General features: G+C 35.5%; 2 protein-coding genes across 2 annotated transcripts; one reads left to right on the top strand and one right to left on the bottom strand.

Annotated features, from left to right (window-relative positions):
- Positions 1–5,833: 5,833 nt before the first annotated feature.
- Positions 5,834–15,626, top strand: LOC132194932 (sialate O-acetylesterase-like). Its single transcript, XM_059616531.1, has 11 exons — positions 5,834–5,894; positions 5,980–6,108; positions 6,196–6,374; positions 6,509–6,650; positions 6,712–6,877; positions 6,953–7,038; positions 7,539–7,663; positions 7,752–7,912; positions 14,965–15,058; positions 15,164–15,247; positions 15,300–15,626. Exons 1-11 carry the CDS (start codon positions 5,834–5,836, stop codon positions 15,591–15,593), a joined length of 1,521 nt encoding a protein of 506 aa, XP_059472514.1. The 3' UTR covers positions 15,594–15,626.
- A 1,197-nt stretch (positions 15,627–16,823) lies between these two features.
- LOC132194583 (serine/threonine-protein phosphatase 2A 65 kDa regulatory subunit A alpha isoform-like) lies at positions 16,824–22,129 on the bottom strand. The gene is made up of 7 exons (XM_059615951.1): positions 21,853–22,129; positions 21,276–21,476; positions 20,786–21,005; positions 19,032–19,192; positions 18,863–18,976; positions 17,412–17,872; positions 16,824–17,357 (listed from the first exon to the last, which is right to left on the bottom strand). Exons 1-7 carry the CDS (start codon positions 21,931–21,933, stop codon positions 17,186–17,188), a joined length of 1,410 nt encoding a protein of 469 aa, XP_059471934.1. The 5' UTR covers positions 21,934–22,129; the 3' UTR covers positions 16,824–17,185.
- Between the last annotated feature and the right edge of the window lie 958 nt (positions 22,130–23,087).

The following is a 23,087-nucleotide window of genomic DNA, read 5'->3' as shown; positions in this document are numbered from 1 at the left end:
GTGGATTCGCTGTCGATATTTCTCTCGGACAAGGCGCGATAATTATTGCCGGCGCGTAATTAGACTCGGTATTATATGCGTGTCTTGAATAAGTTTGCGCGCGATTTTCCGAGCGGCGCATACAATCCGAGTTAATGATCGTTTCATCAATTACGCGAGTGTTTCAGACCAAGGGTAGCACTGAAAACTATGATTATAAGCTCATTAGGGTCTGCGTGTATATTCAAAAAGAATATTATAATGAGAGCATAAAACTTTGTTGAATCGCAAGCACATGAAGACATACTTCTCCTCGGCTCATTTTGAGTGATGAATTATTCACCGCGAAAAACTATGATAGTAGTAAATTAAGATTAGTATTTAAACAGTCAAGCATTTAATAGTAAAATGAGCTTTCAAATAATATTTTAGGATACTGCCGGATAAAAATGATTTTTTTTTTAAGTTAAAAATAAAATCTTTAAATGACAAATAGTTTATTATTATTTATATTATTTCCCAACTAAATGAATTGAATGTTAATAAATAAGGTACATAAAAACATTTAAAACCCATTTTTTTCCTGCAAATATGCAAAATTTTATTGTACAAGTAGAAACTTATTTCAGGCTTTAAATTTTTTTATTAATAATATATAGCTACGATGAAAAGAAACTTTCCAGGGGCAAAAACTCGTCCTGAAGGAAGAGTCACGACTATAATTGAATTTTGGGTGGCCCGGTATTCTTGCACGATCGCGTGATTTGCTCGGCAAATAATCGAATTTCGCGCGTTGAGGACACAATACACCTTCACGCCAGATAATTAAATTTGCTAGAGCACGTGCACAAATGAGAAGTAATCCCGCTGGGGGGTAGACGGACTCAAAAGACACCCGAGACCTCTTCTCTTTGCCGCACACACTTTTCCATTTTTCTTCCACACATTGTCTCGGTACCTAATTATGATGCTATTGTTATCTCTCGTCAGCACACACAAATGCCTATGCATGTTGTTTAGTATTCACGCACGGTTAGACAATTTGGCGTCTTTCTCTTGATATGGAATGCATGAGCCTCATGTAGTTTGTTACTCTGTGCGCATTAGCATACCGTGAATTATTATTCAAAACTGCTTGCGTCTCTTTAGCCGAATCTTATCAGATGCAAACAAAAGTATGCGCGCAGAATGTTCGAGTTGTTTCGCTTGACAATCGGGTTCAAGGCGAAATTTTGCATAAAAATATGAGCTAGCGGTCAGTATTAATATTACTGTTTCTTTGTCCAAAGTGCTACAAAAATTTTGCAGGTAAAACCATTGTTGGGGGGTAGAAATTTAATTATTGGACAGAATAGATAGATTGGATAGAACAGGTTTGATATAACATGGATTTAGTAAAGATTCTAAATTAGGAGAAATGGTTTTAGAGTCAAATTTGGAAGTTACTGATAATTTTAATTGTCATATATACAAAAATCTGAATTTTTGTGCGACTTCTGAGAGGATACAAGAATTTAACTATCCATTTATTTGTAGGAGCTCAATATTTTCAATGCTAAATTTTAATTTTTTCTCAGTCATGGGAATTTTTGATAGCAAATTTTATAATTTACTGTTTCAGTTATGTTCCATTAAAAATCATATACATCTTTTAGAATTGCTGCTGTTTTTTTTAAATTTCCAATAATATCCTCAATATCCTATTTTTCTGAATAATGAAACAATTTATTTTTCAGAAAATTGAAATTTTTTCAACATTATGGTTAAAATTTTGTTTTCAAATGTATAAAAATTTCAAAATCTTTCAAAGTAAATTTTTTTAACCAAATAATTTAAATTATTTGCACTCTTCTCAAATTTTGAAGGTTTGGCCGTTGCCTTGTCACGCAAGCTGTCACCGTAGGCCACAAATAGCAAATTTTCTCATAACAATTGAGCAGTAAAGTGTGCTTAAAAAATATAATTACTTAATTGCACAAATCGCGTCTTTAAAGTTTAGGATAGAAGCGCTCCAAGAAAATGAGGAGCGTTTGTTTGTGCGTCTGACAGAACAAACCGCCCGCCGCAGCTCAGAGAGACGCTTTTGCGCGCTGATAATTGTTCCCTCGCTGCCAGCAAAACTTTTTGTCTGCTGGTTTATACTGCACGCGTCGAGGAGATAATGAGAGTGAGCGGCTAAACAGCTCCGACGGGATCTTGAAATTATAGGCCACCATTGAATTTGCTTTGTTTCAAAATAAGCACAAAGTAACATAAAATAAACATTAATTATTTAATATTAGAAATGAAGAGATCAGCTATCTAGGCTTTTTCCTTGTTACAAAAATTGTGTAAAAAATACAAAATAAAAAACAATTTTTGCAAAAAGGAAAAAGCCCAATCTCTTCATTTCTATGATCATCTCCTCGATTGTCAATTTCTTCAAACATATTGTAATATCGATAAAAGTTAAATTATGAAAACTTGGCAATTTTCAGTATATTTATCTCTCAACCATATTTGATTTTGGCTTAATCTATTTTGAAATGATTTTTTTTTTTATTATTAATTTTAAAGGGTCAGGCCAAGACAAAGTCTGGTCGGCCTGTGCCCTTTATTAATAGGTCAGAAGGCACCACCCAGTTTTCATTTATTATTATTTTTTTTGTGGTTTTAACTACATGCAATTTTTAAATCCATTGATTTTTCTTATTTATTTGCTCCGTTCGGCAGAAGATGGCTTCCATATGATGCCAAAATATTTATGCCCCATATTTTCCCTTGTTAAGTTAAAACTTTGCAAGTAGTTGGTAAAATTAACAATATATCTGCAACACATCAGAAAATGAAGTAAAATATCGTTGAAATATATCTATTTGTAGGAGGAGTGTGAAATTTTTTACCTACGAAAAAACACACGTATTACTTTTCAAGACGAAAATTTAGCGCCCGAAGTTCGGTTTGCTGGTTGAGTTATTTATTTTTGGGTGGAAAATGTCACCAGCAAGCAAAAAAGCGCCTTAAACACTCAACACGTTGTGAATATTCGCATCATAAGGCGGCGTCTCTCTCTCCAAGCAACCAAAATAATGTATGTACATCGAGATTTAAAGACCGCATGTCTGCTGTTTTCCTTATAGGAGAGAGAGAAGACGCGCAAAATGAATTGCCCAAGAGATCCCCTTGGAAAGGCTGCCTGCCGACGAACAGAGGACGAAAGGGCAATAAATTTGCAACACCCCGGCGTTGTAAACAAGAGTATGCAAATTATTATAGCTAGGCGCGCGAGTAGAATAGCAACGTACCCTCCTTGACATCATATCGACTAGTCAAATTTCATTATTTCGCGCACACACAAGCTCTCTCTCGTGATGGTTATTCGCATATAATGCAAGATTAATTAAACTCGGTGCGCGCCACTCGCAAAGTTTAGCTAATTAAGTAATTAATCGCCGCGCCGGTGCGACTGCAAATGTACTCTTCGAGTCGCGATTCACAAAGCAAGTTTGATGGCTTCAGATCAGCTTGGCCTGAGCTGCTGGCGTCACGATTGATTTTATGAATTTTATTGTACGCGCGCCTTTTCGGCAATGCCTCCAAAGTTGATTGAAAGCAAACTAATGTGGAATCTCAACGAATTTCACATTGATATGGACCCAGAATTGATGTGAATTTGAGTTTTTTACAAATTATTATTATTTTTGTTTAATTTTAAATATTTTACAAATAGCCAAAATACTGAACTTTCTTTAGCAAATATTCTGGTCTCCAAACAAGTATAATTATGCTTATTCAAATGAATATTTCAGTAGAACTTTACCTTTTTCAGAAAATTTAAAACGCTGCAATAATCTTATAAGTATTTAATTTTATTCCACACCCCATTGCAAGCCAACAATTTTACCAGGATTTTAATTTTAGGCTTTTTGGGTTGTACTGAATAAATCAATCCTCTTGGTTCTTTAAGATTTATTTTAAACGCGAAACATTGTCACAAACCGTATAAATTTTTGAGTCGGCGGCAGAGCGGATTCTTGGCAAGTGGCGCTGATGAATTCCAAACATGTCAATGATTCAATTTGTAGTCCAGCGCAGCAATGGGTGCGTTGCAGATAATAAAATGAACTGCGCGCCGTCATCCCTCGTTGGGACTTCTTTTTATATGGCGCCGAGGCACAACAAACAACAAGGACACACAACGAGACGCATACGAATTCTTGCTTTTAGTGCAAAGTCGATATTTTTTCCTTTGCAAACGCGGATTCATGCGCGCTTTGCTGCTTTTTCGGCCTTTGTCTCGGCACCATTTTCCCACATTCCAACTGCAAATTGACGCGCCCGCCCGCACATATACGCGCTCTCGGAAAATATTTCTCCCCGGCTCCGCTTTGATATACTGGAACGGGCCTGTTTTATATTAAATTCAAGTAGTAGTTGTTGTTGGGCCTTTGCTGAAGTTCGGAACGCGCGCGCCAACACCAAAAGATGTACGCGCTTGAAATGCACTGTTGAATGCCGCGTATAAAATCTCTTCGCGGTGTGGCGCGTCTGCTTTTGTGTGATCAAATAAAATAGGTCCCTTTGTTGCTGCAAAATCTCATTCTAACAGAAAATCCAATTTAGAAACCATTTTCAACTTTAATGTTTTGGTAGGTTTTGGTATTTTTAAAGTGCTGCATCAATGTTATAAATATTTGCAGAAGAAAGATTAGGATATCTTTTCAATAATTTACCACCACAACTGCATTATTTCTGCTTTATTTTTAACTACCTTAAATTTAAGAAAATTCTGAATAAATATTGAATCTTAATATTTTATATTACTTGATTCCTTTAAGAAATAATACCGTTCAACTTATCATTTGAATTCAATTTAAAATCAAAAGAAGAAAGTTTTACGTTTGGCCCCACGTGAAATATTGGAAGCTTCAATACTATAAAATAAAATTTCCCTTTAATATTTATTTTCTACTGCTGTTTTTAAATTAAAAAATTTCGCATAATATTTATTTAAATTTGAAACAATCCTCTAGTTGACAAATTTGTATTGATAAGTTAGAACTTTTCTCTTTGGTATAAAATAATTTCAGCCGTCTCGTATACCACAGATTTAAGTGTTCCTTTAAAATCTTATTAATGGCTCATTTTATGGATTTAGTTTTCCTTCCGCGTATACATATCCGCGTTTACGCTAGTTGTGCCAATTGGAAATCGGTGAGGAATGCGCGAGCGTCATATATGCCATTCATAGAGAGTGTAATAAATACGAGCCACTTTAATTGTTCTCGTAATTGCAACATAGCGTTATACTTGACAGAGTAATAACCAGCCGCCAGACGCATCGCTTTATGTTGGCTCTTGTCTTGGTGGCCGAATTTCATGCTCATAAATTTTATCAGCAGGAGCATGGGGAATGAAAATCCTCTTTGTCCCGTGCGCCTGACCCGTCACAAGGTCTTTCGCCTTATTGTATAATAGTTATTCCTATATTCCTTTATTATTATTGTGTTACGACCAACTGGAGCAACTCCCTTCGGCAGGAGTCGCTCCGTCACGCATATGGGTTTCTTCCACTTCCCGAAGTCGCTCCCTCCATTCAGATTTGCACCCTCTTGTGGGAACCTCACCCTGCGGCCTGTAAGGCCAAAGCAAGTTCCTCCAGCCGGAGCAATTCCCTCAGGTCGGAGCAACTTCTTTCAGCTGGAGTCAATAATAATCCCTCCAGACAGGGACCGGAGTCGCTCTCTTCAGCCGGAGCCATTTCATCTCGATTTAAATTTAATCAGCAGTGATTGAGATAAGAAAAATGATAATTTTAGTTTTACCAAATCAAGCACAATTTGGTTTTGGATGTTCTTATCATAGAGAACTCAACATGACCGTCATGATCATCTCTTTTCTTAACGTTTCAATTATATCGTTGATTGCTTCTAACAGTAATTATAATTTCGTAGAATTTTTGGAAATCCTTAATATTTTAGTCAGTTATCTTGCATGTTTGTGGGGTTCCGTTCCGTTTAGCGCGCGGCTATGCAAGTCACATGGTACTACAAATGGAGCCAAAAAGGGCCCACGTCTGGGGCTTTGGCGTCCCAGGATCGCAGGTCACACTGACCTTTGCCGACGTTGACACAAGCACAACAGTTGCAGGTAAATTATTTTTACTTGATGGGTCGTCACCACAACACATGAATTGAAATTTTTCGGGGCCAAAATAAAAATAAAATTTGAGCCTAGAAACTGAAATGTGGGAGCTTTGGATACCGCCCCAAGAGGCCGGTGGGCCGCACACATTACGTTTTAAGCACGCAGAGGAATCCGGAGGGCAGGTGACTCAGGTCAAATTGGGCGGAGTGCTCTTCGGAGACGTATGGTTTTGCTTTGGCGAGGGAAACATGGAGTTTTTCATGAGATCCGTAAGAAAATTAAAATAAATGTAATTGATTTAATAGAAAAGTTTGATTAATTTTTATGACTATGTGTATATTTATTTAACTAATAAATGAATTTATGGAATTTATATTCATGATATAATTATTTATTCACCAAGTTGGAAAATTATGAGGAGGAAGCTGCATTGGTTGGAAACTACTTTGGAATGCGATTTTTCCATGTTGGCCGAGCAGAAGCGGGCGAAGAGCAGCAGGAAATAGGACAGAACATTGAGCAATCCTGGACCACCATCAACAATGGTCCGCTTATAATTAAATATATATAACTGCATTATTTTAATTTTCCAAAGCAATTGCACAGGCACCATTGAGTGGATTTCGGCTGAGTGCGTCTTCTTTGGGCAAATGTTGTCAGACTTTTTGCCCGCGCGTCCAATCGGCCTCATCGAGTTCGCGTGGACGGCGACCAGTCTTCAGGCGTGGCTGCCGAAGAAGGTTATCCAGGAATGCCTGACACCCGAATCCGAGTGAGAAAAATAATAAAATTAATATTTGCACAGAGCATTGTGATTTTTTTTCAATTGTTTTTTCTGGAATTAAAGTGGCCCGCACCCTGAATCTGGAATCCACAACGGCGTTGTTCATCCTTTGAGCAAAATCAGCGCAAAGGGAATCATCTGGGATCACGGTAAAAAAAATTGTCACTTTTTTTTATTTATTTACTGTCCATTCATCACAAAAAACATTTTAAATTTTTTTAAATTAATTTCTCTAATTGCAAACTCTGACTTGTTGCGAGAAAATAAATGATATAAGAAATGATAATATTTTTTATTTTATTATAAATAAAAATAATTATTGATATCTCACAGAGGCAAATTAGAGATTGGATAAAATTTGATTTTTAAATATGATAGCTTATTACATTTTATTGCATGTTTTGTATTTTAATCCCCATTAACAAATTAACAAACAGAATATTCTGATAATAAAAATTTGATTTTGCAACATTTATGTAAAAAAAAGTATAAAAATAAGATTCTTTTTTTTAAATTTGTTTGAAAAAGTTGACACTCGAGATGATCATGGAAATAAAGAATCAGGCTTTTCCTCTTTGTTGTTTTTTTTAATGATATAAAAAAATTCACATGGATAGCAGCTTTTAAATTAGACTTTTTCATTTTGAAGGTGAGAGTGTGCAAAATTCACTCAACAAATCCGAATTCTTGTGCGCCACTCTGGGTCTCTTCAGCCACTGGCGCTCCACTTTCGCCGAAGCCGCACAGAACGACCTGGCAATCGGTGTTGTTCAGGTGAGTCAGGCACCCTTTGCAGCACGTATGTTGTACAGGTTGCATACATTCATTTTCATTTTACCAAACACGTTGCGTTCTTCCGCAGCTAGGTCCTGATGCAATCGTCGGAGTCTCGGAAGGTGAAGCGGCATCTGTACGGTTTTTTCAAAACGAACTTGCAAATGATCCTGAAAATAGCTTGTTCACCGCGTCCACCTTCGACCTGGTGGACAACACCACTGCGGAAGAAAGTGCAAACTGTTTTACGTAACTACAAATTTAATATCATTAATTTTTTGGACTTATATTATTTAATTAAACTTAAAAAATAATTTTTAATTCTGCAGCCTGTCGTCCTTAAAGATGATGTGCTAAATGACGAAAGAATTGACTCACTGTTCTATAATGCTAATTTCTATGCTAATTAAATTTTTTAAACATTTTTGATGTATTCTGAATGTGACGAGACTGACGAGAGCCCATATATATTTGAGAGACATGGTAGTTTCCATTATTTGATCTGTAATAGAAGAAACGAATATTCAAATTTCCATAAAAAAGTTGATTCAAAAGAAGCCTTTCCTGGCAACATTTTTTTTAGGGCCAGGCCTAGACAAAGTCTTGTTGGCCTGTGCCCCTTGTCAGTGGTACAGAAGGCGCCAATAAATTTGTATGCAATTTTTTTTTTCATTATTATTTATTCTTCTCGGTCAATACAAAATTTTAAATTGGAAAAAAGAGAAGAAAGGGTTTACAACTAGCAGATGTCTGCTAAAACGCCCGACATCAAAAGAGACACGGCCGCCGCGGTAAACCCACACTATCGGTAAAAAGGAACGATATCACAAACACTTTAGATTCAGATTCAGATTCAGATAATATTTATTCCGTATAGATCAACATATGTACAGAAATAATCTTTGGAATAGGTCACTGTAATACAGCTATATCTCAATATAACTATAATACAGCTTACTAAATTTAAAATACATTTAAAATACAGTTCACACAATTTTACACAAAAAATATTCATGCACGTCATAGAACATTTTGTCGTAGAATATTAATTCCAATTCCTTCTTAAACACTTGATAACTATCAATGTTTTTGATTCTATCGGGAAGATGATTGAAAATTCTAGGGATCATGATGTGAGGGGACTGCGCAGTCAGCAACAGTCTGTTTGGTTTGACAAATAAGTCTTGCTCCGCTATAGGTTTATTTCGAGTACTGCGATTCTGGTGCACCTTGCTTTCAGAATTTTTGAGGAACAATTCAGGATACTTTTTGTAAAATTTAACACATTCAAAGGCGTACACAGAGAAAGCTGGCAGGATCTGAAATTCTTCAAAAAGTGGTCGGCAAGACTCGACAGGTGTCAATGCCTTCCAGTATCTTTTACCTGCCATCGCACGGATAACTCTCTTTTGAGCAATGAAAACCTTTTCCAACATAGGCGACCCACCCCAAATTACAATTGAGTATAGTAAGTGACTTTGAACATGGGCGAAATATACATCTCTTAGCAATTTAGTTTGAATGCGCTGCCTTAATTTAACAAAAAGGTACGTGGTACTTCTCAGTTTCGCTACAACCTGATCGCATTGGGTGCTCCAGTTCATTGTATCAGAGAGCATTACACCAAGTATTTTTGCTTGATTTACCACTTCAATTTCAGCGTCGTTAATTCTGATTACAGGCGGTTCCAATTTACTAGTTTGAGCAGTATGCATTTGCAGCACCTGAGTTTTCTTTTCGTTCAATCTTAAGCGGTTATTACTGGCAAAATCTATCATTTTGTCATTAGCCACAGCAGTTTTTTCGTTCAAGGCTTTGTAGTTTCCAGCCTTTACAATAAAAGATGAATCATCTGCGAACAAGATAAGAGCGGCGACAATGATTTTTAAGGGCATATCATTACCGTAGGAGGAATAGCCAAAAGGGCCCAATACTGTTCCTTGTGGTACGCCAATCGAAACATTTTCCATTGTTGACTCAAATAATTTTTGCTCGCCATTTTCACCCACACCAAAAAGTTGAACAAGTTGTTTTCTATCAGTAAGAAAGGACTTTAACCAAAGGAGGGATACATCATCAATTCCAAATTTTTTCAGTTTTGCAAGCAGTATTTCGGGAACGACACACCCAAAGGCATTAGAAAAGTCATACAGAATCACATTGATTTTTTCTCTATTTTCCAACGAATCGTAGATTTCGGACACTAACTTAAAAAGTGCAGTCACTGTGCTCCTGCCTTTTCGAAAACCGTGCTGCTCGTCCGCAAGGAGATTGTTTTCAGCGAAATAGCTTTCAATTCTATTTAGGAAACATTTCTCAAATACTTTTGCTACAGAAGATGTTAAGGCTATTGGGCGATAACTACTAGCATCGGATTTCTCACCCTTCTTTTTGTACAATGGCTTGATTACAGTTAATTTTAGCACTTCCGGGAATTTACCAGTGCGAAACGACTCATTCACCATAAATGCCACAGGGAACACTATATAACCAGAAATCTTTTTCAACGTATCCATAGATAATCCATCCCAGCTAGATGATTTCTTTGACGGGAATAACTTCAAAATTTTTTCTATTTCAAATGGGGTAACGTCAGGCTGAGCAGTAAATTTTATTCCATTTGAAACAATACTCTCAGTACAGAGTTCAATTTCATCACTACTAAGATTTACCTGAGGTTCAACAAATTTTTTATTTAAAAAGTTGCAAATTTTCTGTAAATCCTTTTCCATTTCACCATCAATTTCAATTTGCTTAATATCATTTTCGTGTTTATCTTGGTTCAAGTTGCAAGTTTCGTTAATAATTTTCCAGGCCATACCAGTCTTATTAGAGGCTTTTAACATTTTCTGGTCATTGTGAGTTCGGACTGCATCATTTATGAGAAAGCCAACGTACTTTTGTTTACTTTTATATTTGAATTTAAGACTTCTTAATCTGTCACAGTTAGGATCATTCCTTTTCAGTGTAGATATTTGGGCACCCAAGAGCCTTAATTCTTCCTTTTGCTTACGAAGAAACTCAGAATCGGCATTATTTTTCCTATTTACTCTAATTAATATTTTCTCCTTTGGGAAACTCATTTCAAAGTACATAGTAAGCTTATCCATGAATTTACAGCACATATCATCAATATCATCACTTTCATAAACTTCGGTCCAACTTTCTGTACTTAAGAGGTGGAAAAATTCAGTCCAGTTACTGTCAGAGAATCTCCTGATAATTTTGTAATAATCTCTATCGAGTTCAATTGGAATTTGAAAATTAACAGACACCATTCTATGGTCGCTAAAAAATACATCACTGACAAAAGAAGTATGCGAGCACTTTAAGGAACTAAATACATGATCAATCAAAGTTGCTGATGTGTTTGTAACCCGGGTAGCTTCGATTCCATTTACCAGTGACATTTCATAGCCATCCATTAAGTTCAGTAATTTCATTTTATCAGCATTGTCTGAGTTAAGATCAACATTCAAATCACCAACTAGTAACATCTCTTTCTCTGGACTTATAAACTTCTCAATAAGATTTTCCAAATTTTCAATGAAGAACTCAATATCTCTGTTTTCAGGATTACTCGGTCGGTACACCGTCAAAAGCGTAATAATTCGATTTGCAACCTTCAATTCAACTCCACAAGTTTCGAATCTAAATTCAATAGAAGTTGGAAATAGTTTCTTGCAATTAAATTTGAGGCCTTTTTTGACTAAAATTAGCACTCCCCCTCTTTCTCTTATCTTACGGCCAAAGAAAGTAACAGTTTTATAATTAGTTATGCTAAAATGTTTGACTTCCTTAGAACAGAGCCAATGCTCATTTATTACAATGATTGAGGGCTTTTCGCGCAAATTAGTTATGTAATTTTCGAAATTCGCTAATTTTTCTGCAGATTTAACGCCTTGGATATTTAAAAGAGCGATTTTCAAATTTTCAACTTTACTTTGACCATTCTTTTTTACGCGACCTTGTGGAGAGACTTGCTGATTGCGTTTTTTGAGCTCTTTCTGTAATTAATCGTTACGGACTTGGAAGGCGATGGTGCTGCAATCTTCGGAGACGGTTTGGTTGAAGCGCGCAGCGTACTGGTGCGAGTAGCAGCTACCCTTCTGGAAAATAAATTTGATAAAATTTGATCCAAAGTTAGAAAAAATTAGAAAAAATTAGATCCAATATATGGTTAGAAATGCGATTTATGATGTTTCTGATAAATTATTTTTTCAAAGTTTTAAAATTTTTTTTGGTCCCAAAAAAATGTGCATGAAAAAATTAGAAAAAATTAGAAAAAATTTTAAAAAAATTCGAAAAAGTTTGATGTGAAAATTCGATAAAATTTAATGTTGAAATAAACATGGAATTTTTTATTTTTGATAATGAGTAATACAACCAACAGAGCCCGAACAAAAATTAACTGACGAAAAAGACACACGCACCGTAAAAATGTTTTGATTTTAAGTTGAATGAGTGTCCACCAGGCGTCGGTGGCTCAAAGTTTTGCTGCAGGCATGAGTGTTTGATGTATTCTGGGTTGATCGATGCGCACGTATTTTTATCATTTTTATACTGAAAAGTGTGCTTCAATAATAGGAATGTAAAGGTTCGCCACCGCCAACTCTTCTTTGAAATTATTAAAATTTGAAAAAATTTATCAAATTTTTACTAATTTTATCAAATTTTTTCTAATTTTATCAAATTTTTTCTAATTTTATGAAACTTTTTCTAATTTATCAAATTTTTTACATATCTTAAATTTGTGTCTAGAATTGTTGCTTCATTAAATTAAAATTTCATCCAATTTAATAAAATATTTTCATCGCTCGTCCGACTCTCTAGCAAATTTTGGTGCAGTCAGCTCGGAGAAGCTTACGGTCGGAAACTCCACCACTTGACCGCACCGATCTGGTTACTGCGTGCAGTGTAGGAAAACAAGTGACCGGACTTATCTAAGTGGCCAACTGTCCCTCCCTGAAGTTTGCTCAGACGTAATGACACCAGGTGAGACCTTATGCATGTATTTGCATTGCTTTAGTAATTGACGTTTACGTTTTACAATAGTTATTTAATATATCTTGTAATTTCATCAAATTTTTTTCGAGTTTTACCAAATTTGTTTAGAATTTCTTAAATATTTATAAAATTTTATCAAATTTTTTCTAATTTTATCAAATTTGTTACATATTAAATTTAATTTTTTTCTCATCTTCTTGAATTTGTGTCTCGAATTGTTAAAAAAAATTAAAAAAAATATTTAATAAAAAATTTGATAAAATTTGAAAAAATTTGATAAAATTTTATAAATATTTAAGAAATTCTAAACAAATTTGGTAAAACTTGAAAAAAATTTGATGAAATTACAAGATATATTAAATAACTATTGTAAAACGTAAACGTCAATTACTAAAGCAATGCAAATACATGCATAAGGTCTCACCTGGTGTCATTACGTCTGAGCAAACTTCAGGGAGGGACAGTTGGCCACTTAGATAAGTCCGGTCACTTGTTTTCCTACACTGCACGCAGTAACCAGATCGGTGCGGTCAAGTGGTGGAGTTTCCGACCGTAAGCTTCTCCGAGCTGACTGCACCAAAATTTGCTAGAGAGTCGGACGAGCGATGAAAATATTTTATTAAATTGGATGAAATTTTAATTTAATGAAGCAACAATTCTAGACACAAATTTAAGAAGATTAGATTAAAAAATTTAATTTTATATGTAAAAAATTTGATAAATTAGAAAAAGTTTCATAAAATTAGAAAAAATTTGATAAAATTAGTAAAAATTTGATAAATTTTTTCAAATTTTAATAATTTCAAAGAAGAGTTGGCGGTGGCGAACCTTTACATTCCTATTATTGAAGCACAATTTTCAGTATAAAAATGATAAAAATACGTGCGCATCGATCAACCCAGAATACATCAAACACTCATGCCCGCAGCAAAACTTTGAGCCACCGACGCCTGGTGGACACTCATTCAACTTAAAATCCAAACATTTTTACGGTACGTGTGTCTTTTTCGTCAGTTAATTTTTGTTCGGGCTCTGTTGGTTGTATTACTCATTATCAAAAATAAAAAATTCCATGTTTATTTCAACATTAAATTTTATCGAATTTTCACATCAAACTTTTTCGAATTTTTTTAAAATTTTTTCTAATTTTTTCATGCACATTTTTTTGGGACCAAAAAAAATTTTAAAACTTTGAAAAAATAATTTATCAGAAACATCATGAATCGCATTTCTAACCATATATTGGATCTAATTTTTTCTAATTTTTTCTAACTTTGGATCAAATTTTATCAAATTTATTTTCCAGAAGGGTACTTTCTGCAGTGAACGTTTCCTGCCCTCAGGATGTGACTCACGTAATTGTTCAGTCAACGCATCGATGCTGCGTCTCACTCCGGCCATCTGGTCATTCATGAAACTTGTCAGGTCGACTGTTTCTGGTGCCTCTGGGGCCGCAATTAAGACTGGGTGCTCGGGCGAAGAAGAAATTAGGACCTCCTTTGCAAGACTTCTCTCAGTTCCACTCACCATAACAGTGGAAGGTTGTCGGGGGGGATTTTGAGATAAAACAGGTAGGGGCAGCGGGGGTAGGCTACCCCCACCGACAGAGCCTTCCCGAAGCAATGCGCTTTCACGCTCGAGGTTAGCAAAGAATGCAGTCAGTTTACGGTCATGAGCGTCCCTCCATCCAGTCCCTCTCGTCTGTGACACAGCCCCACCAGGTAGCTTATTGGGCTCCAGACTGCAAGTGCGTACCTCATCAGGATTGGTAGTCTGATTTAAATTTTTATCACCTTTATTAGCTGGCGATGAGGTGGGGCTAGGCGCACGGGAGGGCACCCCAGCTTTTTTACAGGTCTCCGGTGTGCACCTAGCTTGTCCACCTGTTCCTGCTGTGACTTTGGCAGATTCTGATGGGGCACTGCCTTGCCCGGGGAAAGCTGCTTAAAATCTTAACTCTTGAATTACTGCCACAAATGCTCCTTGCAGAGGGAGGGAAAATTGCTAGAGGGACAGTTTTTTTGGGCTTATCTGTATTATTTCTTTTTTTATTGAAATCAAGCATCATTTGCAGGCCAATCTGATTATTTACTGTCAAAATTATTTTTACCACCCATAGAAAAAGCCGAAAATATGAAATCAACAATTTATCAAGCAACCTATAGCTTAAATTAAAATTTGTTATTTTGCTTAAAAATTTGATGAAAACTTTATACCATTGAATATAAAAACATCAAGATTTTTTTGGGGGAAAACCAAGAATTTTTATGAAAAAATTTAAAAAATGATTTCAGTGCCCTCTTCAACTCAAAACGCATTGTGACTGAAAGACTCTTCCGATCAGCAAAGGAAGTCGTCTTTTCCACAGAAAACACCACAACTTTAAAAGTATTTTTTGAACTCTATTATTTTGTCACATGTATATAACAAGAGATTATTTATAAATTTTCATCTCTTCTAAAAATTAATTTTGAAAAAAAAATATTTCCACAGTTTGAATTATCAAAAACTGATTCAGCTCAAATAGAAGTTCAGTTCTCTGAAGACATCATTTTGAACGGGTCCCATGGATTTTCGGTGGTTTAATTTTTTTTCATTAAAATTTTTGTACAAATAAATTAATTTTTAGTATTCCACGTGTGCCAAATGTAAAAATTGGACGGCAGCGGCAGTGGTCGGAGTATCTGGCCGACGCTTGCAGTTGGAGGCACCACCGTTGGGGGCGACGGTGCTCGGCTACGCGGTTCACCGAACCCCCTGCCTGCGACTACAGTGCGCGGTTTACGACTCGCAAAGACTTCCACTGCAACCAAAAGTGCTGCCGCTCCCGTCGGGAGCATCAGTGCTTCAGTTGACTGCTTCATTGATTGCAATTGTAATCCACAGAGCTTTCATTGCTTATTTTTTAAACATAATAATATAAAATGAAAAATTAATTTAACAGTAAAAAATTTAAATGTAAAAACTAAGCGTTTTATGTGCAGGCAAACTTAATATTGGGCCAGGGTTGGTAAAAACAATTTCTTATACACATATAAGTATATTAAATTGGAGTTTATTAAGAAGGAAAATGTCGTAGGTCACAGGTCAAGGTCACTAAAATGCATTTAGAGTTTTTAAGGTCCGTTTTCCGGAAAAATTATATTTTTCATATTTATGTGTAAAATGCAAAAAACGTAGGCCGTTAAATTCTACATCTGGTCAGCAAAATTCGCGATGGCGTTATTTTAGTTTTTAAGATATTTTTATTTAAAATTAAAAAGATGCGTTTTGCCGATATGCCGTGTATCTATTTTGATATTTTTTTTTTTTAATTTCTTACTTAGAGGACTGGAGCAATGCGATTTTCACTGCTAGATGCAATTTTAAATTCTGAACAACTTTTCTGTTGGATAAAAATACCTAGGTAAAAGGTTAAGGTCAGTAAAATGCATTTTTATTTTTCAAGGCCATTTTTCTCAAAGAAGCATACCTCACATTTTTTCCGTGGTATAGGAAAAAATGTAGCCCATTATATTCTACATCTGGTAGGAAAAATTCAGAATGGCGTTATTTTTAGTTAAAGATAATTTAATAAGTTTTACTTATTTCATAATTAAAAAACGGGCGGAAAAACGAATGGCGTGGGCAGAATCAAGATCCAATCAGCCGTTTCGGAGATATTGGCGTCTGAAAAGCGAGTTCTTGGTACTTCCTCCTTTGAATTTACCCGTCGCTGCAACAATCGAAAATAAGAGACTGTTGAGTGCGGATTTGGCTGATCCCGACTTAGGTCGCGTTAGGTCGCCAAAAGTAAATGAAAGTGAATAAAATTTTGGAAAATAAAAGTTAAAGATTTGCTTGACACGGCCCTTTAGTTGAAATATCTTATTTTCCGCGGACACTTGGGAGATATAAAAGGGTTTGCTGAGAGAGGTGCCATTTGAAAAGTGATTTTTTTACAAACAAAAATGAAAAAAACTAATCGGAAAGTTGTGGCCAAAAACATATTCTTTCTTTATTGCATCGTAAAAATTTACGTTAAACTTTTTTTATTCCTGAACTCTGAAAAAAAAATTAATTTAAAATTTAGATTATTATACAAGTAAAACATTTTTAAGATTTATATGAGATAGTCAATCGATTCAGCATGTATTCACACGACTTGTCCAAGTATTTTGAGCATAATTTAATAACGGCTGAGATTTTTCTGATACAAATTCAGTCACAGAGCTTAAAATTAACAATTTTGAAGAAAATTAATTGCCATAATTTTTTAGCATGGGATGATCCTTATTTTTTGTATTATTTCAAGCACAATTTGAGTTTTCAAACCTGACAAAAAGACATTCGCCGTAGAATGATTTAGATTTAAGGATTTTAAAGGCTGATTTTAGATCTTAAAATTAACAATTTTGAAACAATAATTCCATATTTTGAAAAAATTTAATCAAGTGCCACAATTGTTGAAAATGGGATTGATCGTTTTTTCTATTTATTTATTCTCCATTCAAATACAATGAAATACACAACATCTTATAATTTTTTTTCCAAACTGGCCTCCTCTCTTTTCCTCTCAAGTTCTTGCTTTTGATGATCTTGCAGCTCCTCCAGTTTCTTTTCGTTTTCCAAAAAAAAAATTTCACTCATAAGGCGATGGTGATTTTTGCCCTCGACAGGGATCAATAGCTGCTCTCGTTCATGTGTCCTATTGAATTTAAAATTTTACATTAATTTTAGATTTTATTTTCAAAACAGTTACTTTTTGGCAGGTATGTTTTGTAGGATGTGGTGGGCCTTGTAAAGGCAGTCTCCACTTTCCTTAAAACCTTTTATAATGTCCCTCAAGTTATGCCTCCTAAAATGGTTTCCGAGGACGATCAAGGCACAGGTATTATAGATCTCATCATACGGCCACGATTCCTGCCCAAAGTGATCTTTCGGGTTCGGGAATTCTTTCAAAAAAGTTTCACAAGTGAAACAGTCAACTCTATTCAAATTGTTTGCCCTGCTTGGTAAATCAATATTTTTAGCAATGGCGTCATTGATGAATTGAATGAACTCATGTTCATCAAGGGCTGCTTTCGTAGACAAGAATATTGGGTCCGTTTTTGGAAAGATCGACACCAAAGCGGCTAGTTTGGAAGCGCGCTTGTCATCCTCTGCAGTGGCGCTAGGCAAAACAGCAAGTCTGGCTGTTGTAGATGGTGGGCTCTCGTCAACCTGTGGTAAATTTTTTATATAATTATAACTGGTGAAAAATTTCATATCCCTAGCTCTGTATCAATCTCAATCAATGGTCGAAACAATCAAAAGATAATGTTGAGAGAGCCAGTTGATCTGCTGATCACTTTTTTAGGTATAAAAAAATCTCGTTATGTTCAACCCACGCTCATAACAACAAGAAATTGAGGATAAAGATTAAGATATAAAATTAAATTATGAAAAAGTTTTAACGACTCCTTATTGCCGTAGTCAATCAAGTCTATACGACAATGGTTAAAATTTCTCACTGTTTCAAATAATATAACATGATTACATCGTTGTGAGGCCTCATACGTCAATAAAGATCAATAATAATAATAATAATTCTAATTGTTGTAAAGAATACGGAGGCCTTAAGTACAATTGACAGGCTCCTCTACTTATATGTATTCATTAAGGACTTCTAATTGACTAAGTCAAATAAGTTTTTACAACAATATATAGTGGTCAAAATCTGTCATGGTTTTCCCATAATTGATAAATGGCTCTTATTGTAGTAGACTGGATTTGACTTTGTCACTATGGAGGCCTGAAGTCTTTGTAATATACATCAAGAACTGGCAACACCAAAAATCATTTAAAAATGGTAAATTATGATCATTTTTGATTGAAAAAGTTGACACTTGAGGAGATGATCATGGAAATGAAGCGATCGGGCTTTTCCTCATTGCAGAAAATGGTTTTTATTCAAAAACAAATGGCTCTTGTATTAGTCAGCGAGCAGCGCGTTTGCTCATGAAATAGGGTCGCAGACTGTGACCGAAACTGGTAGAGCCATTTGTTTTTGAATAAAAACAATTTTCTGCAACGAGGAAAAGCCCGATCGCTTCATTTCTATGATCATTTTGTGTGCAATTTTACTAAATATCTTCAAATTTCCACAAGATTTTTAAGGTGCAAATCTTTCATAATAACAGTTCACTAAATGGTCATAAAAGATAAACTTGCCATTCTTATTTCATCAGCGGCCATTTGGCGCACAAGCAATGACTTGTCTTCAGCCCACTTGCTCGTGGTGGCAATGATGACACAGGCCTCGGCCGCCAGAAGACGAACTGAATCCTAAAAATTCAACAAAGTTTTTAAAAGATCCACTTCTCCTTTAGTTTTATCTAGCCTGTTCATCCTGGGAAAGGATCTCAAACATGGGGATGACTTCGTACTTGAGGTACTTGAGCTCGACTACTTTGGCGAGTGTGCCCAAATTAGTGGCAGCGGCGCAACGAACCATGGGGGAGTCATCATCACACATTTTGCTGAAGGTGAAACGCAAATCGTCTGTAATAATTTGTTAGGATTATTATGGCAGCATTGAATCATTAAAGGGAGTGGCTAAAAATTTTGAAATACAAAACGGTCTTGAAAGACTTGACGGAGTAACTATGATCTATGATAAAAATTATGGATGTTCGAGATCAAGAAAATTGTATATAGTGACGGAAAATATAAATGCTTTTTATTAAGGGTGTTTCTACGATAATGCGGCGCAGAAGAATTGTAAATATTTTTATTTTTTCTGAAAATATTATTATCGCGCCACACAAAGTCGGTGATTTTAGGCCGGTTTTCTGAATAGTTAATTAAATACCGGTATGTAAAATATTTTTGAAAAATGCTTATAATTTTGAACTGAGGAGTGGTATTATTATAAATATCGTATTTTTCCATCATAAACTAATGCACAAACCTAAATTTATACAATATACATGTTTTTCGTCGCAAAAAGTCCAAATTTTGGTGAAATTAGAACTTGCATACCGGTTTTTATTACACAATAACCGGTATATCTCAATATCTGTCAGAAGAAACCGAAATTTTTTCGTACCAACGTGAAGTTAGCCACTATAGCTTTCGAATGAGACCATAAAAACGATATGTTTCTTGCCTTTTTAAATTTTGGCTGATGGATATAAAACGGTTTTGTTCGTTTTCCTGCTTCCGAGATAGGGCTATTTTTGAAAATCGGCTGTAACTTTTTTTTGGGCAGATGAAATTTTCTGAAAATTTAGACACGTATTAAGGATGTGATAACGAATCGGCCAATGTGCCATATGACCACACTTTCTTGGCTTTCCCGCATTTTCCAACCCTATTTGACCCTTTTTGGGAAATTTTGGATTTTCTCAAAAATGGAAAATGCAAAAATAATTTCCTTTGGGGAAGTTTGTGCCTATGAGTGACGTCAAATTTTGGCTATCTCAGATTTAATTTTCCGGTTGCATACCTTCAGGAGCAGGCATTGAAGTATTTTTACCCTGATTTCAGGGTACTTAACCCTTTCATAGAAAATAATTGTTCATGTAAAAAATATTGGAAATTTTATCAGCATTCAGAATATATGCTCGTTTTTAACGTAGGACTTATACTTAATGAGATACAAGCGGAAAAGCAAACCCCTTTATAACTCAGCCATTTTCCAGAAAAGTCGGAAAAATTTTTCATAAAAGCTCTTATAATGGGCAAATAAAAGAGAAAAATTTGTTGGAAATATTTTGCAGTCATTTTTTCAAAATATTTGCAAATTCAGTGGGCGTACCCTACGATGATCGCCGAAACAGCCTTAATTAACATAAAAAAATATAAATTAAATTTTAATGGAATTTTTTCTGTATATATTTTCTCATCCAAGCTTGGCCTCATTCCATTCATGGAACTACCTTTAAATTTTTCCAAAACCAATCAGATATACACAACTCTTTAGTAATTTCTCTTAATTTACACTTTTAAGATTTGCATTTAAAAAACAGATTTAAAAAAAATTACATGCTATCTGATAGCACTCTTTAATTAAGTTTCTATTTTACTGCAACCAAGATGTTGCCCACTACCCACTGTCGGCGCTTTTAGACTAAGGTCAAGTGTTCTTTCTACCTTTCACATTGGCAGAGACTCTTGGGTAGCAGATACTGAGGAGACCACAAGCTGAACTGCGAGCCGTGAAGCAGTCACCATCAGCAAGACGCAGAACCAGTGGAACAAAGTGGTTCTCAAGGTCTGATGGGCTTTGCAGGGCACAGATTTGCTGCAGGGACTCCACTGCCCTCTCTCGAACCGCAGCCTCCTGCACCGTGGCCAAGGACTCCAGTGGTGGCTGAAGAAAAATATTTAATTAATAGAAAGGTCAATAAAATACCCAGTAAATCAATAATAATATGAGATAGGACCGAATTTATTATAAATAAATTCCATTCAAAAACCCCAAACATCTCTTTATAAATCATGTCTGGATAATTTTTAAAATGGCTTCTTGAGAGCTACACTATGAAGTTTGATTTTAACTAAATTTTGTTCTCATTTTCATAGTGCTCGTTCATGCCAAAATTTATTTTTACATCCATCAATTATGAATTTTAGCTCATACCAGTAGACAGTGGACATATTCAGATCCGCCGCAGAGTGGAGTGAAGTTTCCAAGCTGCTCAGCCAACGCAAGCAAGACTACTTCGTCAGTGTCATTTCTACGGATGGTCTCCGTTAGGAAAGGAATTAGCTCGTTGCGAGTGCGCTCGACGCCCAGCGTTACAGCAATCGGGGACAGATTCTTCATGGAGTTGAGACGTATCTGAAATTAATTAAAACGGTGTCATAGTCGCAGTGCAATCAAAAAACGAATACAATAAGGCGGCATGGTTTTTTTTCAACAATATTAAATGTAAAATGTGAACAAATGTGATGTGTAACAATTTGTACACATTAACAATACCTAATTTACCTAATTTTGAGCTATTAATTAGCGGAGTAAATGCAAAAAAAAAATAAACAGGAACTATAGTTGATGTAAGACTGCACATTGCAATTCCACAGTCGTTACCATCTCAAACTTATGTATTCAGGGAAAGCATGCATTTTGGGGGGGCCAGAATTGCAAGTCCGCAGGTGGGCCGAGTTGAGCCCAATTTTTTGCCCGTTGGCAAGAAATGGTTGACAGGGTTAATTACCTCCATGTCCTCGTTCTTCAGGTCGTCCATGGGGCCCGGAATCGGGTAGAGAGAATCGTCCGCCGGATCACTCGTTGCCATTTCGAATCTTTGAATTGTCGTCACACGTTTCTCTGCACAATTCGGTTAAAGGTGAGACTAGCGAGGAAGCGAGGCGATTTTAGCCACGTCAGTGTGGGTAGAAGTCGAAGAGAATGAATTTAAGAAAAATTAAAGCACACCAACGCGACACCAACGAAAGTTTCACCTTTCACCTCAAACAAAACAAAACGATGCAAATTGCAGTTTGCCAAAGATGCCGCATGAGGAGATGCAGTCGCTTATCTTTCTCTGATTGGTCACCGCTCGAGATTTTCTCAGTTTTGGCGCTAAAAGCAAGATAACGTTGTTTTTGCACTATGCGCTGATATGAACTGCTATGAACAGTATATTTAAGTTATGAACCGAAAATTCTCAATGCGGCGCTGTCCATGCGGAAAGTGAAATGTTGATTTTCAGCTAAATCATGATCGACATTAGAATAGAAGTGCATAATATTTTGGATAACCATAAAAAGATCCGCGCTTAAGGGAGTGCGAGAGACTTGAAACGTGCTTCAGTAACAACCATAATGACATTTTATTATTATTATTAGGACCGTTCACGAATGATTTAAAATTAATCAGATTGGACAGATTTTTTTTTTGTTACGAGGACCGTTCTGATTTTTAGATATGTTGTTAGGGTTGATGAAAAACTAATTTGACCAAATTTTGAGACCAAAATTTTCGAAAATTTTTATTACTTTTTGAATTATTCGGGTTTTTTGAAAAGCTCAAAAATGCTTATATCTTTGCTCCTATTATCTTTAGAGAAATTTGGTTTGCACTAGAGTAGGTAACTTTTAATTTTGAACAACTTTGCTGTTGACTTAATATCCCTAGGTCAAAGGTCAAGGTCATTAAAATGCATTTTTAGTTTTTGAGGCCATTTTTCTCAAAGAAGCGTATTTTAGATATTTCTTTAGCAAACGCAAAAAATGTAGCCCGTGAAATTCTACATTTGGTCCAAATTATTTGCGATGGCGCATATCTTAGTTTTTTAGTTATTTCAATTTAAAATTAAAAAAGATTCGTTTTTCCGAAATGCCGTATTTCGACATTTTTCTGTTATTTAATTTCTAAGCAGCCTAGAGCAATGCGGTTTTCACTGCCGGACCTATTTTTTAATTTTGAACAACTTTTCCTTTTACAAAA

The sequence above is a fragment of the Neocloeon triangulifer genome, unplaced genomic scaffold (genome assembly GCF_031216515.1).
Source record: "Neocloeon triangulifer isolate White Clay Creek 2 clone unplaced genomic scaffold, ASM3121651v1 ptg000008l, whole genome shotgun sequence".
NCBI classification, from domain to species: Eukaryota; Metazoa; Arthropoda; class Insecta; order Ephemeroptera; family Baetidae; genus Neocloeon; species Neocloeon triangulifer.
This window is presented reverse-complemented; position numbering and strand designations above follow the sequence as displayed.

Excerpts from the sequence above, each read along its gene's own strand:
- LOC132194932 (XM_059616531.1), top strand. The coding sequence starts at position 5,834 with ATGACCGTCATGATCATCTCTTTTCTTAACGTTTCAATTATATCGTTG. Across the intron at positions 7,039-7,538 it reads GGGAATCATCTGGGATCACG|GTGAGAGTGTGCAAAATTCA; the intron begins GTAAAAAAAATT and ends TTCATTTTGAAG. Across the intron at positions 15,059-15,163 it reads AAAACACCACAACTTTAAAA|TTTGAATTATCAAAAACTGA; the intron begins GTATTTTTTGAA and ends ATATTTCCACAG.
- LOC132194583 (XM_059615951.1), bottom strand. The coding sequence starts at position 21,933 with ATGGCAACGAGTGATCCGGCGGACGATTCTCTCTACCCGATTCCGGGC. Across the intron at positions 19,193-20,785 it reads AGTCTCTGCCAATGTGAAAG|ACGATTTGCGTTTCACCTTC; the intron begins GTAGAAAGAACA and ends AAATTATTACAG. Across the intron at positions 18,977-19,031 it reads TCCTTTCCCAGGATGAACAG|GATTCAGTTCGTCTTCTGGC; the intron begins GCTAGATAAAAC and ends TTGAATTTTTAG.